At 33.6% G+C, this 24,845-nt stretch overlaps 3 protein-coding genes across 6 annotated transcripts; 1 reads left to right on the top strand and 2 right to left on the bottom strand.

The window, feature by feature from the left end:
• Positions 1–258: 258 nt before the first annotated feature.
• On the bottom strand, positions 259–4,308 carry LOC104217869 (F-box protein At2g16365-like). 4 transcript variants are annotated; one of them, XR_708862.2, is made up of 5 exons: positions 4,161–4,308; positions 2,313–3,338; positions 2,024–2,049; positions 758–1,580; positions 259–666 (listed from the first exon to the last, which is right to left on the bottom strand). XR_708862.2 is itself a non-coding variant. In XM_009768199.2 (4 exons), exons 2-4 carry the CDS (start codon positions 3,262–3,264, stop codon positions 852–854), a joined length of 1,707 nt encoding a protein of 568 aa, XP_009766501.1. In that variant the 5' UTR covers positions 3,265–3,338; positions 4,161–4,308; the 3' UTR covers positions 259–851. The 4 variants fall into 4 exon arrangements, 2 of the variants coding, with proteins under 2 accessions (XP_009766501.1, XP_009766502.1); XR_708863.2 differs by having other exon boundaries at positions 259–646; XM_009768199.2 differs by having other exon boundaries at positions 259–1,580.
• Positions 4,309–10,632: 6,324 nt separating this feature from the next.
• On the top strand, positions 10,633–14,508 carry LOC104217868 (protein RER1A-like). The gene is made up of 4 exons (XM_009768198.2): positions 10,633–10,848; positions 12,284–12,644; positions 13,824–14,004; positions 14,132–14,508. Exons 2-4 carry the CDS (start codon positions 12,304–12,306, stop codon positions 14,183–14,185), a joined length of 576 nt encoding a protein of 191 aa, XP_009766500.1. The 5' UTR covers positions 10,633–10,848; positions 12,284–12,303; the 3' UTR covers positions 14,186–14,508.
• Positions 14,509–16,252: 1,744 nt separating this feature from the next.
• LOC104217867 (protein NUCLEAR FUSION DEFECTIVE 4-like) lies at positions 16,253–18,306 on the bottom strand. The gene has a single exon (XM_009768197.2). The coding sequence runs from the start codon at positions 18,217–18,219 to the stop codon at positions 16,549–16,551; it is 1,671 nt and encodes a 556-aa protein (XP_009766499.1). The 5' UTR covers positions 18,220–18,306; the 3' UTR covers positions 16,253–16,548.
• Between the last annotated feature and the right edge of the window lie 6,539 nt (positions 18,307–24,845).

Raw genomic sequence — 24,845 nt, 5'->3', positions numbered from 1 at the left:
CATCCCCTGCTTCAGTTATTGCAATGTAAGTATATTGTTGACCACTGTGATGTAATTAGGATATATTCTGATTTTCCAAAAACCAAGTTACCAGGCATCATTTACCAATAATGTTTTCCTTATCCCCTGGATTGTGTGAAATACAGATTCAAGAATTTATGATATTGGTTTTAACAAGGATGATTTAGCATCAGATGCTCCTCATGTTGGAAAACACAAGTTACTGTCAGCAGGTAAGAAATACAAAAAGACAAATGGGAATCTTGAACAACCAAATTTCTGCAATATTTGAGTTGGATATACATGGCATTGAAAAACCAGGTAAAAAAGGAAACAAAGGAAAAGTCAGATCTTTAACAAGAGTCATAATCAATCTCTTTGTACTTCTCAAACAGATTATGCTTCCTATAGGTTAATCCTGTACTATCCGAGCTGAATAGAGGAGCACTCAAGCTGTCAGCCACAGGTGTTCTCCAGAAAGTAAAGTTGGCATAGTTCAACTGTCTCACGAACTCGGTTTCAGCCACAACAATCAAGATTGCATATAATCCAATCACGGTAACAGAAAACTCCAAACCTCTTTGGCATGTAATTACTGCAGTACCTAGTTTGTATACACGCAGATGAAAGCAGCCAGGCGAGTAGCCTGTTCAAGAAACAAGATGTCTGGTGCTTTCATCATTATGTTCCAATACAAAGTAACACCTTCTAAGAAATTACAGAAGCCAAATGAAAATAAAAAAGACAAAGTACTTACTAGCACCAACTATTTACATGAAGCTCCAAAATGCACCTGGTCACTCGAGCACATGAACGCCAGAGCACTCTAGTCTGTTTCTACTTGGTAGTTTTCAGAAACTCCCCGTGTTCCAAACAACTAAAGGGCCTCTTCTGTGAAATTCACATGGCTGAAAACCATTCATTGCCTTTCCCATGAGAGCCATGGCGCCAAGACTCGGAAGCTGCTTCTTCTGGCAATCATCAGTCTCCAACTTTGAGCTTTGAGGCTCACAAACAACCACTGGTTGGGCCGGCCTCTTTTTTGTAGCGGTAGCCCCATCACGAAGCAACCTTTGAATCCAAGAGTGTGAAGTCAATACCTCCAAATCTTTCTTGATAACGCTCATAGAAGAGGAGCTAGAGTTATCGTGAGCCATCAGTTCTTTACCATGAGGTTTACTAGATGTTGGTTCGGAGCTAGTTAAGGTTGCTTTAGTCATTTTGCTAAGGAACTTGTGTGCTTTCTCATGAGACGATTCCCCTATTAAACTGGATCTTTTAGTACCGAAAGCTAAAGAACCAGAAGCGCCCACTTTGAGGCGCTTCACCCATCTACTACCAGGGTCCTGTCCAAGAAGCCCTTCAGGACAGAGATCAGTTCTTGATGAAGTGGGCCGTTCAGCATGGGCGAGTACTAATTCCAAGTCCAAACTTTCAGTTCTGGAAGAACTTGGCCCTGCATTATCAGTTGGAGCAGGGAGCTCCAAGTTTATATCCAAGTTGAACCTTTTGCGTCCAGCTTCTTTCCTGGAGCAGTCAAGTGCAGACCGAGGAGGTGACTTTTGGTCCATTTTATTCACCTGCAAGGTATATCAAGTGGTCAAAATTGAGTTATTTTGCTTCTGCTATTAGAGTCAAGATTCCAGACTGTTGGTCAAATAATAAAAAATATGTTCTCATCATCAGTAGTCTACCAGGAATGCTGCAAGATACACATAAGATCACAGAAAATTCGCCCACTTTGTGACTTTGTACAGGGATTGAAACTGACAACACCAGCAAGAACATTTCTCACTTGCTGAAAAAACATGTTTGGTTGTAGACTTATTATACAATGACCGGGTGTCTGGAACTAACTTTACTTGATTTCACTGAATTCTCACATTATACTTCACAACTAGCTGGTAGGAAGAGAAATACAAGAGCAGCTAACAACATAAAACTGACAATAAAGCAAGTCCACTCTTGAAAACCTGGTTAAAAGATGGGAAGTTACGAAGAATTAATGAAATCCCAAGATTACCTTCTTTACTATGGAAGAACTCGTACCTGCAAAAGCCACAGGAAAGAGAGATTCATTATACAATCAAAATTAACATTCAAACAGTATCTCTCAGATTAAGCCTCTTTTTTTCTCTTTTCTTTTAGGATAACTACCACTCAGAGTAAGCATTAGAAATTCTTTAATCATTTAACACCTTAGCAAGATGACGATTGAAATAAAATTTAAGCCACTTATATTAGAGAAGTGATATGCAAGGTAACTTTAATCAAGAATTCAAGATCTAAAGACAGCACACGACAGTACATACCACAAAGCTGATTCTTCTCCCGAAACACATCCATGTCCATAGTATCAGTTTCAGCTGAAGATTCATTCTTTAACACAACTTTACAACGCTTACTCGCTTCAATATTTTCTTTTCCTTCACTGCCTTTGGAGCAGTCTAGAAGTTGAAGCTTCATTTCTCCCTTATAATGACCAAAAGATTTGGATGGGCTATCATTATCACTTAATGATACATTCTTCCCATTGAATTCAGTCCACATCCTTGAATTACCAACGGCTTTGTTTCCTTCCAACAGATTAGCATCTGTTCTTTTTGTGATTAACAAACTATGAGTTGTCTGAGAAATGCGGGGATAATATCCAGCTAGTCCCCTTACAGGGTCCATAGTATTGCTTTTTCTCATTGTCTCTACATCATGCAAAGGATGTGGTAACTTTTGTTGATCATTCAGTTTCTCTTCACAGACCAAAGATGCTGAATTATTGTGATAATTATAATGTTCAGGCTCTAACATTCCCAATCTTGGCACTTCATCTTTTGCTGCTAGAAATGATCTTATGAATGGATTCCGCATCTTTTCTCCTTCTCTAGTTATATACTGGATAGGATTATCAGGTAAAGGCTTTGGTGCAACAATGCTGCGACAGCCTAGAGTTTCATTTGCAATGGTTCTTGAACTTGTCCTGAGGGTCTCGTTAACGACTTCAAATGCTTGAGTTTCAGATTCTCTTAATCTTTTGATGGACTTAGAAAGCCTAGACACTGTCTCCAGTTTAACAATTGACTGAGGAAGCTTAGAATCTTGATCGTTTTCCTTGTTTGCGCTAGCACTAGGCACGTGATTGTGTGTTTCTGCTGTAGCGTTGTAGCTTGTTCTGGTCCAATGCGCCATCCAAACAGATTGAACTGAATGCGTAGACTTCCCAGCTCTTCCATCACAATCTGAATACGATTGTGTAACACGATCGGACATTGTGAAAATTGCTCTAGATCTTACTAGAATATTAGTTTTCCTTCAATCTTTCATCAAGATGCTGTCTCCTTTACCTTTGAAAGAGAATTAAAACAGCCCTAGATCAGATAATGCTAATCACATAATGAATTTCAGTGTTGTTAGTAAGATGCTAGTGAAGATTATAGTGCTTATCAAAAAAAAAAAATTATAGTTTTAATACTCAATCCCAATGGAAAGACAATTATACTACTACAACAACAATAACAACGACGAAAACAACAACTACTCCTCAATCATTGACCATGTCGTTACATTTAAGCTCATCTCAGACCAATATCATACAAAAATTAAGAAAAAAACTAGAAGTTCTCTATATTTTTACTGACACAAGTAAAACGGCAGCCTAAGCTACCGCTATGCGCCCAGGTCCGGGGAAGGGCTGGACCACAAGGGTGTATTGTACGCAGCCTTACCTGTGTTTTTTGCAAGAGGCTGTTGCAAGGCTCATCGTGACACAAAGTATCAAAAGAAAAATAGAGACATCAAATCTGACACAATTGCATAGTGAACAGATTATCACCCTAACTTCTAAAGATCCAATTTTGATCAATAGATCTAGGTTGACCTACTCTAAACACCCAAAAAAAATTTTTTAGAGAAAACATACATACTAACAACCACAAGAAATTTTCCAGGACAATTGTCAGCTAAAACAGTTTCAAAATTCAACAACAGAAAACTTAAATTGCTACAAAGTTTAAGAACTAACCATGATTCAAGCTCTAATTCAAGAACATCAAAAGAAACCAAGAAAAATCTATCAAAAGAAACCATCTTTGGAAAGGAAGGGAATACTAGTATGAAATACTCCATAAAAGAAAGTCAAAAGACAGAAGCTTAAAAAATGAACTCACCAACAGTAAGACAGAATTTGGACATGGATTCATAATTCATCGTACATAGTATATATGGTTCGTAGGTGAAGGAGATTAAGAAGAAAAGACCATAGAAAAAAGTGAAAAAGAAGGAGAATCACAAGTCTCAGCCAAAAATTCCCATGCTAAAAGCCATCTTAGGAGCTGCGAACATATGGTCTCAGTGTACGTTGGGGTCCATTTTGTCTTCACTTTTTCGACTTTTATTTTTATTTTTTCTCCCTCATAATTTTGTTTTAATTTGTTTGTATTATACGTAGTGAATTCTGTAGGTGTATAAGGAATTATACAAATTGACCACTTTTGTATTTGATTGTATAAGTGGCTGTCTTTGTTTAAATTCTAACTAGCAATTTATATGAAAAAGTTTCCAAAACGAAATTAAATAATGCGTATGTATAATCTTTTGAAATGAATAGTGTTTAGATTTTAGGTAATCCATGACATGTCATCTTTCACGTGCCTAATTGTAGATACCAGATCATATGCACAAAATATCTTCCACATAAATATCTCCCCATAATCCTAAGACCATGGAACGATATCAAGCTGACTCATGAGCGCCGCTTCTGATCGACTCGGCTCGGCTCGCTTTAAGAATAATGTTGGATCATTAGTTAATATTAAAAAAAAAAGTCAATTACTAGCTTTTAATACTGTCTCTTAGTAAAATTAATACAATAAATTTTTGTGATCCGATGAATGTTTAGTGCGCCGTACTATTTTATTTTTTTTTTAAGTTCATTGCCCGAAACAAATTAAAGTCCACGTTGGATACTATTTCAACGCATTATTGATTGATAACAGCTACTAATAACACCAAGAGACATAACAACAACCTCAGACTATAATTGGTTTTTTCCTTTGGCAACTCTAAGAGCCACGAACCTACGTATTCTGCCAGACAACTACATATGGTTCTTGTTATTCCACGTCATCTTTGTACAATCTCAATCCCATCTATTCGACTATTCCCCCTTCAGCTTCAATCAATTGTGCTTAACCTATTTGGGTCTCTCTGGCTAAAATAAATTGACATTTTTCTGTCTTTTTTTTTTTTTTTTTATAAAACTGGGATTTACAAATTGCTTATTCACAAACAAAAAGAAACAAAAAAAAAAACACGGTGATCCATTAACCACAGTTTGTCATGTGAAATTCGATGCAATTGTTGCATAAATTATTATGATTTGCGTACAATAGACTTTTGTGGACCGATTCTTCTTCTAACCCTACACATAACAGGAGTTTAGTGCACCGTGCTATCTTTTTATTGCGTAAATTATTGCAGTTCCCTGATTTCTGCACAGTTTTATAGCACGAATGCAGTCAAATTTAACACGAAAATGTGACAATTGATTTGGATTTATTAGAATTGTTCCAAACTATGTAGGCAGCAGTTGAGAGTTGAAAAGTATGTATGCATAAAGAGTACCAAACCAATAAATACATATACGTCATTTCTCTTGTGTAAATTCCTTGATTATGGGTAATTAATGCGTGAAGTATAAATTTAACAATCAATACACAAACACCTACTAAAATGTCAGGAAAAATAATTATGTTATAATATATATATATATATATATATATATATATATATATATATATATATATATATATATATATATATATATATATATATATGTGTGTGTGTGTGTGTGTGAGTGTATAATTTTGAAATATTTGCAGTTGCTACATTAAATATCCCAATAAATAAAAGTAGTAGCATTCATAAAATTAAGCTCATTCAAAAGTACTACTCCCAACTATCATGTACATATGCTAGCTCATGGGCCACTTGGTTGGGTTGAGGATCTTTACACAAATAGTCAGTCATATTCATTATTTATTTTTTTAGCCATATATATAGCATATACATTAATTATACATAATTATACATGTATAATATATAAATTATGTATATATTATATATCTATCAACTATTTTAGTTTAAGCGATTAGGTGAACGGCTATTTAGGTTAATTCTACTTAGCGTTTTAAGGTCATTCAAACGATGGGTTGAGATCGGCTATTAAATTCTAAAGTCCGCGAAGGCTGGGCTTGGATTGGGCTGAGTACCCCATCTTGATAGCTCTACTTCACTTTTTTTTGGAAGAAATTCAAAAATAACCTGATTTACAACTGGTCGTTCAAAAATAGTTCAGTTTCAAAAGTAATCGAAATTTAGCCATTTTTCATGTAAAGATAAATTTGAGCAAAACCACTTTTCAAAACCCGAAAAATTATCTCAGTATATTATGCTAGAGTTTTAGCATAACTATACTTGAACTCCAGCATATTATACTGGAGTTCCAGCAAGTATACCGGTCCAACATAATATACTGGAGCAAGCAAAATATATCGGTCCAGCATAATATGCTGGAGTTCATACACAGGTGCACCGAACTCCAGTATATTATGTTGGATCGGTCTATGTTGCAGCAAAATAGTGGCTATTTTTATTGACTTGGTAAACGCTGGCTATTTTTGAATAACCAATTCTTAAATTGGCTATACCGTGCTATTTTTACGTTTTTTTGGATAAGTTACACATTTGGCCCTAATTACATCAGCTAGTCAAATATACAATATATATATATATATATATATATATATATATATATATATATATATATATTAGGCTACTTTAGTGACACCTTATTGTGTGGCTCCCTCGGCTTTTCAAACAAATCGGACCCTCCCAAGTCCCAAGGAAAAGGAAAGAGCAAATAAAAGTACTAACGTTCACAAAATTAAGCTCAACCTAATAATTATTGTCAGCAATTTACTAATAAAAGTAATCGAATGATGACAATTATTTGAAATAGCTTCGAATTTTTGTTCATAGATATTTAAAATAATGTTCATGCATTTCGACGAATGCCTATGAAGATAGTTTAAAATGTAATTCTTGATATTTATATGTCATGACCAATCAGATTTGGGAAAAGAATTAGGTCTCGCATAGGAGTGGCAAGTCGGTGGTGTAGGCTGGTCAAGATGGGCCGACTCATTAAATGAGTCATTGCCAAACCTTGCCCAAAGCTCACTCAGGGTAAGATGGTCTGAGTCAAGATGAGCTAAATAAGACGAATTTTCAGAAATAACTATTGTTTAGTGGTTATTAACTTCTTATAGCTACCATATACATAATTACTTTCCGTAACTACCTTTTCAGTTGTTACGGTAATGTATTCGGTGTATTCGAGCTACTATATTCATAAATACAATAGCAAAAGTCAGCTAAAAAACATGGCAGTCCAGTTGTCAGTTGTTGTATTCATACCATGTATCCATGAATACAACATAATAATAGGTTTCTTCAGTTGTTTAATAATGGAAAGCTGCTAATTTAACGAGGGATATATACAGGGTTACCCATAAAAACCAAAATAATTACCCTGATTCTACCCATACAAAATAATTATGCGACCCTACCCATATAACGTTTCAGTATGTATATACTATTATAGTATATCGTTGCAGAATAACTATATACTCTATTATAGTATACTCCTACCGTATATTGTGATACAATAGCGGTATATTATTGGACAACTGTGTTTTAATTTAAATTTTTGCTGAAAAGTTGCATAGTATATCATTTCGGTATATATGTATACTATTATAGTATATTGTTGTAATATAACAGTATACTCTTACAATATAATGTGATACAGTAGTGGTATACTGTTGGATAAATATGTTTTATTCAAGTTCCAGCTGAATATTGCATATTATTACAATATATCATTTTGTTATTTTTTTTTTTTAAAAAAATTATTTTATTTTATTTTATTTTTTCTCTGTCATTATATTGCGTATCATATAAGAAGTCCTAATAACAATAATTCTCAGAGTTAGTTAATCGCAGTATGTGGTTAGGAGCGGATGTAGCGTTTTGAATACGGGTTCAACTGAACCCGTAACTTGCGACACAAAGCATAGATTTATATGTAAAAACCTATTAAAATCTCAACAAGTATTAGATTTGAACTCATAATTTTAGTAATATAATAAGTTCAATGTTAAAACCTTAAAAGTTGAACCCATTAAATTTAAATCTTGGGACCACGTATGTATATGATTGAAGAGTTAAATCTTGATCTATGAATGCAGGAAAAAATAAAAATACAAAGAGGCTCTTGAAGCCTTCAAACAAAAGCACATACTTTGAAAGATTAATAGCGTGCAGGAAAAATATGAGAAGAAAAACACAAAAAGACATAAAGTAATTAATGGGAGAAAGGAAGAAAGTAATCAATAGGAGAAAGAGAATGGCAAGGAAAAGTTAGCATAAATAGGAAAAGACTGGAGAGAGAAAATACAAAAAGACAGAGTAATTAATGGGGAAAGGGCAATGTCAGTAGAAAGTCGGGTAAATATTTTGGATCGCATGGGTATATTATGTAAAAAGTTTTGAGTGAGTAATTATTTTGGCCAAAATGGATATTTTGTGTAGATTTCCCAATTTAACGGAATACACTCCTAATATAACTCACGCAAATCAATTATAACACACAACATTATCAATCCAGTTAATGAGAAGATTTATCAAATGCTAAACACCAAAAAATAGAGCATTCTTTAGAGTTTCAGTCCCTCTCTTTTCTGATATAGTTCGAGTTTTTTTTTCCTGACATTGTTCGAGATTCTGCTCGGAATCGATACAAGTATCTACATAAGTATTTTGAAGTTCGATTTTCTATATATGAATATATCATGTATTTATGCCGGATACAACCTATAATAGTAACCTACTGCCTGCATATTTCATAATAAACATATTGCTTGTATTCTGTTATATCAAACAGTTGTATTCAATATATTCAAGTTTATCTTTGTATTCACAATATTTTATTTATTCCTAATACATGGTATTACTGCTTTATTGAGTATATTTCATTGGTTGTATCCATTGATTTTCTATTTGTATTGAGAGTATTTTACTGTATTTCATTGTATTGTTATTTTAAATACAGATGGATACAGTTAGATTGAAATGCATATGAATATAGTAAGATTGAATTCATAACTAGTTGATGAATAATATCAAAATAATAGAACTAACATTGTATTTAAAAATATTGTTGTATGAACTCAAATACATATAAATACATCGGAATATAACACTAAATCACTGTACAAAATAAAAATAATTGTACGTCTTATCAAATACATCTAAATACAAGAAGAGAAAATCATTGTACAGACTAAAAATTAATGTACGTGAACCCGAATACATATAAATACATCTACAGTTAGGGTCATTGCGTATTTTTGTTCTCCTTTCGGCTTCAATGGTTGCTGATGAACCTGCAAATACATTTTCATTATTATATGCGAATGGTTTAAGCCATTTCTCCAAACCTAATCCTAATCTCATTAGCCGCTGGCACCCTCTCCTTTGTCCTTTCCTCTTCCATGTCAACATTCAAAATCAATTCAGCTATGAACAAATCATGTCCGCTCCACTTTGGGAAAAGATACAACTCATATCAGAAACTTTGATCAAGACATTTTGAAACTCATGTTAACATAGATGAAATCCAGCAAATCTACTTTAGGGTTAGAACAATCTAGAGAGAGAACCTGTAAATAAAGAAGAATCGTGGTTCAACAATGGGGAAGACAATGACGTTGTGAGAGAGAGAGAGATCGCGTACAGAAAAATAAGATACTGTGCGGTGATTTTGGGAAAGAATAAACTGAAAGAATGAGAGAGAAAAATAAGAGATATCGTATTTAATGGCTTAATGGTAGGAAGTGACCACAAATACATAGTTTGCTATAAAAACTAAAAGGTAACTATAGAAAATAATATTTTAAAAGGGTTTTTATTTATAATAAATAGGGTGTAAATCTTTGCTATAGGAGGTAAAATTTCGGCTAAAGAATGAGTTGTAATCCAATCCGTCCAAATTAACGCAAATCTTTGCAATATTCTTAACTTTTAAACAAGCATATATAAAATTTAACTTGTTTTGAAATAAATGTCAATTCATGCCAAAAAATTTCTTTCCTCATTTTGGATTTAAAATTTTATTTGATAGTTCTTCATCTTATAATATTAACAAATAGCAGAATAATAAAAAAACAGTAAATTAGAACTTTTCATTCACTCCAACCCACCTCCCACCACTCTACTCTAAATAAAAATATTATTTGGATTACTTTCTTTTAATATTGTAGATAGACTCTCGCAACGGATTTTACTTTATATAGGTAAGTTGAATAAGCTGGTTATTATGCGTTAATTAGGAGTTATTACATATCTAGTCCAATTAGAGTATGGTCAACTACAAACTAACTAATCTAGTTACAACTGGATAAATATAAAATCTTTGTTTAGATTGTTTTAACAGTAAAGAGTTGACAATCATAGTAACATAAATTCAAAATTACTACTCTATAGTCCTGATTAATTATGTAAAAGGAAAAAAAGAAAGGAAAAGAAATGGGAAAACGTAGGGGGAATAGAAAATGACAAATAGTGAAAAGGGGAACAAAGCACAAAATATATCAAATTGAAAAGAAGATAATAGTAAAAATTCTCCGTTCGTCGGCAGACCCATTTGAGTGAAGTAAGAGCACAGATCCGATCGTAATTTCTCCTCTGCCCGCCCTCTTCAAAACTCAATCTCCTCACTGCTTTTCAGCAAAGGTACTTTTTGTATTTTTTTCAAATGTTCGTTCGTCATTCTCTAGCCCTAATTTTTCTATTAACCCGAATAGCTAACATGGACTGCCACACATTTATGTAAAATTTCCATTTTATTGTCGTATCATATGGCGATTTTTGTTTTATTGTATTAATTTCCAGTTTCGGATCTGATTCTTATTATTGTTTGAATATATATTTTCCTTTTTTTTTTGTTTAGTAATGATTTTTTAATGTGATCTTAGCTCTGGGTATCTTTATGATTAGGATAAATAAGAATGCGTTAATTGTTATTTTCTTTGCGTTGTTTGTAATTCTTAGTAATTTACAGCTGGGTTCCATTGGACCGAATGAACTTGACTTTAATGTTATTAATGGAGGATTATAGGGTACTCCCTCCAGTCCAAAATAAGTGATTTTTCCAAATTTCAAGAATGAATTAATTATTTTTTTCCTACATTGCCCTTGGAGTAATTAATGTTGGAGTATGTGTTAGGAATATTTATGTGAAGAGATAATAAAGGTTAATATGGTCAATTTTATTGCTAATTAATGTTAAAAGGTAAATTTCTTAATATGTGTGAAAACAACCAAAAAATCACTTATTTTGGACCGGAGGTATCAAATTATGATGGGGTGAGTCACTTCAAGTCCCAACTCCCCAAAGTTTGCTTTGGTCAACGTTGAAATCAATCATCACTTTTCCATTTTATATTGTTTTTTTCTTTTAATTCTAGCTATACAATTGATTTACTAAAAGATAATTGCATGATAAAATGAAACTATATCCTACATTTTAAGTGAATCCCCCCCCCCCCCCCCCCTTTCACAAAACTATGATGGGTTGTGACTACTATCTGAAGTTGAACTCACGTTATCTTTGGATCTTTGGGTTGTGACTGAAGTTGAACCCACTTTATCTTAAATAAGTACATCACCAACTCAAGCTCGCCTAGTTTGGACGGATTTGGCAGGTTACACATGTCTGGGTCAGAATTGATCCCCCATAGGGGATTCTAGATGTTTCATCTGATCTTGCAAACTTCTTTTCCTTCTTGACTTGCATTTCAACTACCATTGAACGGGAATACATGTGATTTCTATGGGTTTTGTTTTAGCCTGTCACTTTGCCAGCAACAGTTTATTTTATTTTAAAGTGTGACAGTTGGGTGCCTTTTAATGAATTCATGGAGGGTGTTGCAACTTTCTAGTAATAAGAAGGTGGTATCGTTGTTCATGTGTCAATGATTGATATCACGGTGTGTGGTATGAGCGATCAGCCTTTTTACTAGTGTTAATTTCCTAGTGTCTAAGTCCTAACTCCTCTTTTTCCTAACTTGAGTAAGTAGGGCACTCAGTTGGCAATGTATATCTAACTGTTTCTAGCACAATGTCTTGCTTGTGTTAATCTTATTGCATTGTTTTATGGAACTTCTAGGGTTGTGAAGTTGAGTTTTTATGGAGGGTGATGGTGCCTCAGCGGCTGCAGCATTGAACAAACAGAGGCTTGAACTTTCAAAACTTTTCCAATACTATTTAGATAAAACTACTCCTCATGCTACATATAGGTGGATTGGAACTTTTGTCTTAGCATTGCTTTATGCTCTGCGGGTTTATTATGTTCAAGGATTCTATGTTGTTACCTACGGTTTGGGCATCTATATACTCAATTTGCTGATCGGTTTCCTGTCACCTCTTGTTGACCCTGAGTCGGAACCTTCAGACGGACCTTTGTTGCCAACTAAAGGTTCAGATGAATTCAAGCCTTTCATACGTCGCCTCCCGGAATTCAAGTTCTGGTAATAGTTTCTACTTTATGTGGTTTTTGCCTTGCTAATTTCAAAGGAGAAAGTGTTGTCATCTCTCCATTTTGTATTTTGTATCAGAATCACTTCAATTTGCTTTATCTCGTTGTGAAATGTTTCTATTGGTCAACTTTGAATACTATTTATTGATGCATTAGAACCTCATCGCATATGTGCATTTGAAGTAACTCTTAATTGATTTGCCTTTTGTCAATTATAACAGTCGTCACCATTGTACTTATTTTGTCCCTTGGAGCTTTTAGTATTTGACATGGCAGCACGAACATCTTCGTTATACCTCGAAACAGCACCATGACCGTATATTTAGCTGTTTCTAAATTCTGCCCATCATATTCAACATTTATGTTGTACCTTGCATTATGGTTCTGTTTATACAAATTCTTTTTCATTATTGCTAAGTTGCTGCACCATATCTGTATTTCAAAGATCTCGTAAGTAGTAGCACCTGAGTTCCATTTTCCCTGGGCAACAAGGTCTTGGTATTTTAATTAATTTTCACCGGTTAAAGTGTACTGGCCTATGATATGATTTTTGATGAATGTGTCTGTCCTATGTATAAGAGTATCGGCACTTCAGGAATCAGGAGATTGCAGATTGGTACTAAACCCTTTCAAAGAAATATTTACCCAGGTCTGTCATGGTTGTTAAAGAGAATATCGAGCCTAGCGCCTACAGCTATTTATCCTTTTTTTCTTTTGGCTCTTGCTTATTTGTAATCTTTTGCCTATTACTTTGATTTCTTCCGTTTGGTGGTCCTTTAGAAGGTCTTCCACCACCTCAAAATTAACATGGTGTGTCATTTATGTCCCTTGTGCATGAATTTCCTGTTGTGAAACACTGCACTTTTTTGCATAAGACCTTGTGCTGGCTTATTTTTTGCATGTAAGAAACAGGACTTGAAGAAAGGAGAAGATTTGTTTTTCCTCCAGTAGGTCATTATCAGACAGGCCTGAATAAATACCAGAATTCATTTAGCCGATCCCAGCCAGCCTTATTAGAAGGTAGTGGTTAGGGTGTGAAGCTGCCCCGTATCTTTGTTATGTAGTCAACATAGAATAGAAGAGGTTTTATGCATGTTTTAGGCCGTTTATAGTACTTTCTTGAACCTTTTGGTTGTAGCAGCAATATAAACTGTTTCTTTATTTTTTTCAGGTATGCCATAACAAAGGCTTTCTGTGTGGCATTTGTGATGACTTTCTTCTCCCTTTTTGATGTTCCTGTGTTCTGGCCTATATTGTTGTGCTACTGGATTGTTCTTTTTGTCCTTACCATGAGACGACAAATTATGCACATGATTAAATACAGATACATCCCATTCAACCTTGGAAAGCAGGTAATCTCAGTAGCTAAGAGTAGTTTTATCTCTCAACTTGCATACGAGCTGCTGATGCAGGCAACTTTAGGTTACTATTCTCATTTTGAGGAAGTGTTTAATATTGTTTCTTTTGTTATTGCAACAGAAATATTCTGGGAAAAGGCCATCAACAAGTGGCAGCAGCCCAAGGGCCGACTGAACTTTTGCCGGTTTTGGAGAAAGTGGAGAAGGAAGAAGAAGAAGAAGAAGAAAAGAACAAGATGGATTGCTGCCTATCATTTGGCTAATGTGATTTGTACTTACATTGAACTCTGACCCAAAAACAGAGAAACGATTGTAGTTTGTTAGCGTTCTTTAATTGTTTTCTTTTCCAGTTTTCTTGATCATCTCTGGTAACATTAGTTTAATTTTTGGATGTAGAGAACCAGAGTTATTGCTTTGTTTGCAGTAGAAGCTATGTATACGGAGAAGGATCTTTTTTAGTCACTAGCATTGGCATATAAAACTTACATCCCTTAGTAACCTGTATTTTATGCATCCACCCTCTGTTGGTTGTCCAAGATCCAAGTCAGTGTACCACTTGAGTTACTTGTATAGTGTTTCTAGTATTTTGTGAGGCGGCTTCATTACTTTTGTTTTGTCTTGTTGAGGCTATTGCATCTGATTGAGCCATATTCATCTCAACAACAATTACGCCTCAATTCCAAATGAAACTATACGAATTCTCATTGTTCATGTTATTCCATTTAAGCTCATCTAAATCCAGCATGCATTCTTTTACATTGAGTCTCTTGCTCAGTTTGAAGGCCATTTATTGCAAGAGATAAGCATTTAAAAGGGCAATGTAAAATTTTATAGAAGCTATGAATAATGTAACTTTTGTTATATATAACATAAGAAAAGTGGCATAAAGTCTAGAAAAAATAAAAGAAGCTGCACGTTAACAATAAAACAAGAGAGAAACTTTCAGAGGTAAAAATTGCACGGGGCGCTCTATTTGGTCGCCCCATTTAACCTATACTCATTTTTAAAAAAAGTTTTAACTTGTACCCACTTTTTAAACAACTTCAGCCCCCTTTCTCTTCCTCCTTCTCCTCCTTCATTTTCTTCTTCTTCTTCTTCTTCTTCTTCTTCTTCTTCTTCTTCTTCTTCTTCTTCTTCTTTCTTCTTCTGTTGGTGCTGTTATGAAACTTCAGTTCATGGGATGATTGTCATAAGTATGTTTATCAGATTATTTAAAAACAAATTATAAATAATTACGTAAGTTAGTAGACAATAATTTTGTGAATATTTCCACGTAGGGGAAGTTTAAGGTCACATTTAGTAATTCTTTTCGTGATAATTCTGTTCTTTTCACGTTATTGTTTCCAAAATTTATGATTTAGATACTGTTGGTAATCTGATTATTTATCTAGTAGGTTAGAAAACTTTTTCAAAAATTTCAGCTTATATAGCGTTGAAGTTTTTACAAATGAACTAAATAACTTCAGCATCTTCTGCTGAAGTTTTTGAAAAAGCTTTATGACAAAACTAATGAATTCATGACAAAAAAAACTTCAGCTTATTTAGTGCTGAAGTTTTTATAAATGAACTAAATAACTTTAGCATCTTCTGCTGAAATTTTTGAAAAAGCTTAATGACAAAACTAATGAATCCAGGACAAAAAAACTTCAGCTTATTTAGTGCTGAAGTTTTTATAAATGAACTAAATAACTTCAGCATTTTCTGCTCAAGTTTTTGAAAAAGCTTAATGACAAAACTAATGAATCCAGGACAAAAAAACTTCAGCTTATTTAGTGCAATTACAAACAAAAACTTCAGCAAATGGAGAACAAAACTTCGGCTACTATGCTTAAGTTCAGCAATTACAAACAAAAACTTCAGTAAATAGAGAACAAAACTTCAGCTACTATGCTTAAGTTCATCAATTACAAACAAAAATTTCAGCAAATAGAGAACAAAACTTCAGCTGCTATGCTTAAGTTCAGCAATTACAAACAAAAACTTCAGCACACTTGGTTCAGCAATTTTTGCTACTTCGAGCCCGTCTACTAGAATGCTGAAGTTTTGCGTGATTGCCTTTACTACTTCAGCCCCATATGCTGAAGTTACGCGAAAAAATTTGCAAAGCGGACACAAGTTAAAACGTGATCCAAAAAGCGGGTATAGATGCAAATGCCCCTTTCAGAGGGAGTAAAAAAAGTTAAAAATTTAAATGAAGCATAGGAGAAGCTGCAAAAAAAAAAAAAAACAATGAATAATGTGGTTTTGCAAAACGTTTCTTTTCAATAAAATCCATCCAGAAGTAATCCAGTACAAGAACCTTATATGCGCCAAAGTCCAACAGAAAATATCATGAGCCAAGAATCCTAGATATTTGTCAACATGTCAATCTATTTTCTAGATTTGTGTATGATGTATTACAGTATGACATGAATTTATATTCCATATCCCTTATAATGGATCAGTAGGACTTAAACTTTTAGCTATAAATCATAGCATGTTACAAAATGTGTGGCAGAATGAAACTATTTGGCCAAGCTTACTTTGAACCTCCAAAAGTTAAGCTTGCTCCCTAAATTTCTTGTATATATCACCTCTATAGAACTTTCTTGTTCTAAGAACCAAAATGTATGATACAATACACCCTACAAAACTTGCTGCAGCAATTATCAGAAAAGAAAGCCTATAACACTCGATACCGATGCACGTCAAATGGTCCCCAGGCTTCCTTAAAAGTCCCAAGGCTTCCATTTGCTTCAAAGCTTCCTTGTCATAAAAATGACCAACCAATCTAACATTGAATACATAAGCTCCAATTGGGCTAGCTGCGCCGCCAAAATTGAGCAATGTAGCATAGTGTTTAAGGCCAAAAAGTTCAGATATGATTGAAAATATCAATGGTGCCATAGCTCCAAAGCAAAAACCAAGTATAGCCAATGCGACTTCAAGAAAACTTGGAACTCCCATTGCTATAAGAATATGGCCAAAGCAAGATAGAAGAAGCACCAAAGTAAGCATCAACGGACGAGGGACTTTATACTTTGTCAAGAAAATCTCAGAGACAAAGCCAGAAACTACTCTTCCAAGATAGCCCCATATACTCACTAGTGAAGTAAATGTTGCAATACTGGTGTTAGGATATCCTAAAGCCTTACCAATTTGGCCTATGTTATCGATAGCTGTCAACGTTCCACCAGCTCCAAAGATAGTAGTAATAAACAAAATCAACATATCAACGCTCAAAAGTGCTTGCAAAATTGTATAATCTTCACCTCTCTCAGGTGGCTTAAAAATGTTCTTGAACCATGAAACTCCTTTTCCCTGATTTCTTGAAAGTAACTTCACTTGTTCTGTTCCTTTCAATGGCACAGACTCATCAAATACTAGTTTCCTACTCTTCCCGAGTTTTAATTCTTCTCTGATTACAATAACTATAGGCGCAAATAGCAAAAGTAGCACGATACAAGAACTCAATCTATACTCAACCAAACTAAAGGCTATACTATTCTGCAAAATAGTGATCATCAACAGAAATCCAGCTAGACCAAGTGATATATAAAGAAGTTGATAGAAAATCTTGACCTCATTTTCTTGACGATTAATGACTTTCATAACCCTAACATATTTAAGCAAAGTGCAGCAAACAAATGGAGGAAGCCAAGCAATAAGCAAGACTAAATATTTCCCATCATTTCCATAAAATGCATGAAACAATTGTGTTATAATTGCACCACTTAAACCAACAAAACCCTTTAATAATCCAATTACAATTCCCCTACTTTCAGGGAAATTCTTGACACAAGTAACTAAAGCACCAGTATTAGTAAAAGTCTGAGAATTAGCACCGATCATTAAACATAAACACATTTGCCAAACCTGTGGTTTGACTAATTCATCACCGTTGACTGCTAACCACAAGTAAATGTACCCTGAAAAATTCATCACTGATCCAATTAAAAGAACAACCCAAGGCGGACAAACTTCATTAATTAACCCAGCTATAATTCCTACGTTAGCACCAACATCCTTAAAAAAGCTCAATAAATTTAAGGTTGTTTGGTCATAACCCAATGAAGATTTGACATGTTGTGAATAAAGACCAAATAAGTAAGTGCCACCAGAAACTGACAAGATCAAGATTGAAGCGAAAACTGTGAACCATCGGCCGTTGAGAATGTTGTGGGGGCCTAAGTTTTTACCCCAATTTCTCAAACTGAAATCTGCCGTCATCAGTTTTAAACACTCCGTCAGATCGGACAAGCTTTTTTTCTGAGTTTCCGATCTTGGGCTCAGCTGGTACTTCGTCAACGGCTTTGAGGTTTCCAATTTTCATGGGAGGTTTAATATTTATACATTAGAAAATGTAAGAAAAACTTTACTTTTCTTTATATTCTTTTAATTAAACGGTAATCCGATGCATTAACCTTCCACTATGCGCGGGATCCGAAGAAGAACCGGACAATAATTATCTATTATACGCCGCCTTATCCTACATTTTTGCAAGATACTGCTCGTGGCCTCCTAGTCACATGACAACAACTTTACCAATTACGCAAATGCTCATCTTCTATTTTTAATCAAGGTTTAAAATAAATCTATTGATAAACATTAATTGATACTAATAAAAATTTACTTATACAGTGTATTTACACTAAATTATAATACTAAGTTACTATGGTTAAGTTATAAATTAAGGTAAAAATATGAATTAATTAATTATGATTTAATGATAAAATGTGCGAGTAAACTTTTATCAATTGATACTTGATAAAAAGAAAAAACTAGTATTAGTGGTTAAATTACACATATTTTTTTTATTTTATACTTTCTGTATGGTATAACTTAAATCCTTTATATGCTGATAGTAAGTTTTTATTTTATACTATCAGATTACTTAAATGTAATCGGTAACCATTTATGGTAAGTGTTGGTTGGTACATAATTTGGGAAGTATGGTAAACAGGTAAAGTAAGTTGTCAAAATCCATATAGAGACAATTTGTTTTACAACATTTTACTAAATAAAGTTCAAATCTTTTTTATTTGGTTTAGGTTTATGTAATGACTGTATAAATATTTTTCAACTATTAATAGCTTTAGGAGGCAAATTATATACTTATAACTGTGTATAGAAAATTTGAGTTGTCAATTTGGATAAACTACTTTATTGATATAGGGTGGCAACTCATGATAAAGGAATTTTTATCTCCTATAGCAAAGGTTAATACCGTATTTATTTTAAATAAATACTATTTAAAAAAAATATATTCTATAGATACCTTTAAATGTTTATAGCAAAATATCTAATTTTGGTTACCTCATATCCCTAAACCACTAAATACGCTATTCAGTTACACTATTTTCTTTCTCTCTCTACTTTGATACATGTCATTCTCTTCCCCCATTCCCTGAAAACACGATGCTCAATCTCAAAATTTCTCTCACCCACATCTCCTACCACTAGTCACAAACGGTGATTTTGCCTTCTCTTCCTCTGATAAGCTACTGAGAATGGGTATATTAAAGATTTAATTAATTGAAACTCATTGTTCCTTAAGAATCTATCGATGGCCTAGGTTCTTACTTTAACCGTGTTGGTTCTTATATTCCTCTTTTTCTCATTCAGTATTCTAAGATGCAATATCAAAAACGATATGCTACGTCTTGCCACGATTTTTGCTCGGCTACTGTACAAGATGCGTAAGAACAGTGAGATTCAAGGTTTTTGCTCGACGACGGATTCGCCGGAAAATAGAGTTTGTTCTTGAACAAAGACGATAGAGTTTGTTCTTCAACGTATCACGCTGTATTTTCATGTATTTCATTGTATTCATTGTCTTTTTTTTCATTGTAATTCAATGTATCTCGCTGTATTCCATATATTTCATTGTATTCACTGTCTTTTTTTCATTGTATTTCATGTATCCCGTTGTATTCTATGTATTTCATTGTATTTACTGTCTCGCTATATGCCATGAATGTATTCATATATATTTTTTAATTAATATAATTTATGTATTTAGATGTATTATATAATTTCTCTGAAGATTGCTATGTTTTTGGGGTATTTTTCGGTTGAGAATCTTTTTTATAACTGGAAATACAAAATTTGTGTGTTATAATTGAGTTTGTTGAGTTATATTAGGAGTCTATTATGTTAATTGATTCACTTTCCGTTTAAAAACAGTGTAATCCCCTGTTTTACGCCGTGAATACAGTCGAATACAATAATCTGTCCAGCTGTAATCTCATGTTTCACGCCATGAATACAGTTGAATACACTCGAATACAACAACTGATTAGCTGGACTTCCCTGATTCACACCTATTTTTGCTATTGTATTCATGAATACAATAGCTATATACATCTAATACATCTTATAACAACAGAAAATGTATCTACAATCCGTAATATAGCAAATAGTATCTATAGATAGCTAATTACCACTAAAAGATAGTGCTTTATGAAAATTTCTCGATAAGGAATAGAAAGGTTTTTTTTTTTTTAAAAAACTTTTAGCCTTGCGCCAGAAACTATTTATATTTGGTAGCCGAAAAATTGTATAATTTATGTATAACATACATAATATATATATATATATATTTGACTATTATTTTGAGAGCGGCGATACAATATTATTTTCCTAATAGGAATGTGTTCTCAAAATTCAATTTCAAAGCTAAATTGGCTATAGCTTTTACAAAATGCTTGCTTCCAGTGGTCTATCGATGAAAACTAATTTATTTGGTCTTGGCTAGTTTTCCCACATCGAATGGGATAAAGGAAACAAGCATAGAGCAAAGGTTGTTGAAATGGGCAATTGCCTCATTGTGAGTCCCGGGCAAAACTTATTTAGAGTAGGTCGCCTTTGCACAAGGCGACCTGCTTTAAAATAGTTACTCATTAAAAAAAAACGTCAATAACTTTAGTCTAAATGGCCAAACTAATCGATTATATCTCAACAAACCAAGCATATTCCAGCAGGGGTGGCCCGACCAATTTCGTTATCTAAAGCCAAACTTTACGAGAGGCCTTAACTTTTTTATTAATAAAAAATATTTTCTTTTTATTTGAAGTCTACTATTTATTTTTATTTGAAATCTATTTTTCTAACTTTTTTTAGTTGCAAAGCTATTATTATTATTTTTATAATCAATTTCTCCTAATAAGTCATTCTCAATTGACAATATAGCTAATTCATTTAATATCTTTGAGACATGATTGATCTTAGGTAAGATTTTATCAATTTTAATTTGAAATACTTTTTTTCGCTGAAGCAACAGTAATAGGAGTTATTAACATTATTCTATAAGTAATATAACCATTTGAAAAATAATCAAATCTTTTTATTTGATTGAGTATATCGATCAAATTGTTATCTTCTAATTCTACAATTTTCCTTAATATTTTTAATCCAGAAAATAAATCTAAACTATCAATATCAGGTTGATTATTGTGATTTAAGGAACATTCAACATGAAGACAATATTTTTTTAAATTTTCATCATCTAGTGATCTCAGTTTTTACCGCTAAATAAAAAACCAAAAATATTTTCATATGCCTCTAATTGTTCAAATCTATTTTAAAGTGAAAAAATAACCTTGTCTACTACTCTCTCCGGTCCATAATAAGTAACTTTTTTGACTTTTATTTTGATCCAAAAATAAATGTCATTTTATATAATCGAGAAGGAATTAACTTTATTATTCCAAAATTTGTCCTTATTTACATATCTCAATGTGTCGAGTAAACAACATATAAATTTTAATGAAGGATAATTCAGTCAAAACACATTTTTGTTCTAGGAGTCATTATTTTCTTAAGGGGCACAACAAAGGTTAAAAAGTCATTTATTATGAGCCAGAGGGAGTATGTATAAAAAGTAATCAACTCTAAAGGACTCTTCGAGAGATTTTGAGATTTCACTATTAACATTCTCCTCAAATTATTTCTTCCTATATATTTCACGTTTCTTATGAAATTCGGGTTCGATATTAATTTCAAATGCAATTTCCTTGACATAAATCAAAGCAGTTGCAAATCCTTCGCGAAATCAAACTTTTTCACTTCACATAACTTTTAAAAAATAAAATAAAATTATATATAGCCTATTAAGTGTAAAAAAATGGGACTTCCATAAATGTGGGGCCTAAAGCCGTTGCTTTACTTGCTTTAGGACGGGCCGCCCCTGATTCCAGGTGTTAACATTAGAGTTACCTTCGTGGGAGAGTTCAGGATTTAAATTTTAAAATAGCAACATTATGTGTTACTAATTAGATTTTGACTTTAATTTTTGTACGTATTTAATAAAATTTTTAAAATAAATTTAGAGTTTAGACTAACATTATTGAGTTCGGCTGATTCGTACGTAACCTTCTTGCTCCCCTTGCTACAAAGTGCAAAGCCAAAAAAGAAATTGATAATGAAAAGAGGAGTGCCGGAAATAAATTTCCTCTCCCGCTATATATTTATAAGTTGATTGTATGTTGGTCATTAGGGGTGTGCATAGGTCGGGTTGATTCGAATTTTTCAATTATCAAACCAAATCAATTTTATCGGGTTGTCGAGTTTTTTCGGATTTTTTTCTTCATAAAGTCTTCATGGCACAAAACATAGAATTTGTGCTCCAATATTTCCTTCATCCTAATAAGATGGAACTATATAAGGTGTTTTCAAGAAAATAACATAAATATGAGATGAGTTATGTCATTGTACTAAAATATTCAACAAGAAAGATAATAAAATCGCATAAAATAAATATTATTAATAAGCCATAATAAAAACAAACATAATTTAAAATTACTAAGTTGCTAAAATAAGTAAGACAGATAAATATATCTTTTTAAAAAAAAAAAACTAATTAATTATTATTAATCACCACTCACCAGTGTAAAGAATACAAAACCATCCATTGCAACAGCGTTGTTCACGTAAATAAATTGACAATTTGATGAAGATAAATATATTTCATTCACCAAACGAAAATGGGTGAACTTTAATGTCCGTTCTTGTTTATAGGATATAAATATCCTTCATCTAGGTACACATTTATAACTTTTAAAATGTCATTTAAGGTCAATGTTTATTGACTATTTACATTTTCTTTATTTACCAAACAAAAATGGTTAAACTTTAATGTCAAAGTTTGGAGTATCAAATGTAACCATCTTGATCAATTTAAGTAAAATATTAACGTATATATATTGACAAATGTAAGTTTCTTTACACTATTTGTTGTAGCATGTAACGATTTTTTTGTTTCGAGTTTAGTTATTTTATTTTTTATAACAGCTACATGTATTTATCTTTATAGCGTAAAAACATTACACACTGTTAGTGTATGAAATTTAAATTCTTTAATTATTTGGTCTCAACATGTTATTTACTATCCATTTTAAGTATCAATCAACTCTTGCTTTATATACAAAGAAGAATTAATCCAAATAGCCGTCCTTCCAACCGTTTAAACTAAAAATAGCAAGTGAAGGTTTAATATATGCATAATTTATGTATTACATTTGTATAATTGTGTATAATCAGTTTATAATCTATGTATATTAGTAGAAAAGTAAACAGTGAATATTACCGGCTATTTGTGTAATTAACTTTTCAATAACATATTAAGTACAACAACAACAACCCAGTGTAATCCCACAAGTGGGGTCTGGGGAGGGTAATATGTACGCAGACCTTACCTCTACCCCGAGGGTAGAGAGGCTGTTTCCAGGAGACCCTCGGCTCAAAGAGGCAACAAAAGACACTATATTAGTACTATCAATAGACTCATAATAAAACAACATAAAATACCATAAAATCCATAACATAACATAAATACCATAAAAACAAAGTAACAGCAATATACGAGATATAAGAAATACGAGAATATGTAAGGTATTAATACACAGAAGATAAAGCCCATCATCAGTAGTTGATCAATATCATCCTAAGACTAATTCCTAACCGGCTAGTCTCACTCTAGTGCGCTGTAAAAAAGACATCACAATTTCCCCTAACCTACAACCTTAATGCTCGATCTCTACAATTCCATGTTTAGGGCCATGTCCTCAGTAACCCTAAGTCGCGCCATATCCTGCCTGATCACCTCTCCCCAATACTTCTTAGGTCTCCCTCTACCTCTCCTCGTACCCACCACCGCTAGTCGTTCACACCTTCTCACCGGTGCATCAGTGTTCCTCCTATGAATGTGCCCAAACCATCTGAGTCTTGCTTCCCGCATCTTGTCCTCCATGGGGGCCACACCCACCTTCTCTCGAATATCTTCATTTCTAATCTTATCCTTCCTTGTATGCCCGCACATCCACCTCAACATCCTCATCTCTGCAACTTTCATCCTCTGGATGTGTGAGATCTTCACCGGCCAACACTCGATCCCATACAACATAGCAGGCCTAACCACTGCCCTATAAAATTTACCTTTCAGTAACAGTGGCACTTTCTTGTCACACAGGACTCCCGTCGCTAACCTCCATTTCATCCACCCCACCCCTATACGGTGTGTGACATCCTCGTCGATCTCCCCGGACCCCTGAATAAACGACCCCAGGTACTTGAAACTACCCCTCTTAGGGATGACTTGAGAATCAAGCCTCACTTCCACTCCCGCTTCCGTCGGCTCTGCCCCAAATTTGCACTCAAGGTATTCCGTCTTCGTCCTGCTCAACCTGAAACCTTTGGACTCAAGGGTATGTCTCCAAACCTCTAACCTCTCGCTGACGCCGCGTCGTGTCTCGTCGATTAGGACTATGTCATCAGCAAATAGCATGCACCATGGCACCTCCCCCTGAATATGATGCGTTATAGCATCCATCACCAGGGCAAATAGGAAAGGGCTGAAC

The sequence above is a fragment of the Nicotiana sylvestris genome, chromosome 1 (genome assembly GCF_000393655.2).
Source record: "Nicotiana sylvestris chromosome 1, ASM39365v2, whole genome shotgun sequence".
Lineage (NCBI taxonomy): Eukaryota > Viridiplantae > Streptophyta > Magnoliopsida > Solanales > Solanaceae > Nicotiana > Nicotiana sylvestris.
This window is presented reverse-complemented; position numbering and strand designations above follow the sequence as displayed.

What these genes read in the sequence shown, in the direction of transcription:
- LOC104217869 (XM_009768199.2), bottom strand. Translation starts at nt 3,264, where the DNA reads ATGTCCGATCGTGTTACACAATCGTATTCAGATTGTGATGGAAGAGCT. An exon ending in GGAGAAGAATCAGCTTTGTG is followed by an intron (nt 2,050 to 2,312) that starts GTATGTACTGTC and finishes TGGCTTTTGCAG; the next exon opens with GTACGAGTTCTTCCATAGTA. An exon ending in GTTCTTCCATAGTAAAGAAG is followed by an intron (nt 1,581 to 2,023) that starts GTAATCTTGGGA and finishes TATACCTTGCAG; the next exon opens with GTGAATAAAATGGACCAAAA.
- LOC104217868 (XM_009768198.2), top strand. Translation starts at nt 12,304, where the DNA reads ATGGAGGGTGATGGTGCCTCAGCGGCTGCAGCATTGAACAAACAGAGG. An exon ending in CTCCCGGAATTCAAGTTCTG is followed by an intron (nt 12,645 to 13,823) that starts GTAATAGTTTCT and finishes TATTTTTTTCAG; the next exon opens with GTATGCCATAACAAAGGCTT. An exon ending in CATTCAACCTTGGAAAGCAG is followed by an intron (nt 14,005 to 14,131) that starts GTAATCTCAGTA and finishes TTATTGCAACAG; the next exon opens with AAATATTCTGGGAAAAGGCC.
- LOC104217867 (XM_009768197.2), bottom strand. Translation starts at nt 18,219, where the DNA reads ATGACGGCAGATTTCAGTTTGAGAAATTGGGGTAAAAACTTAGGCCCC.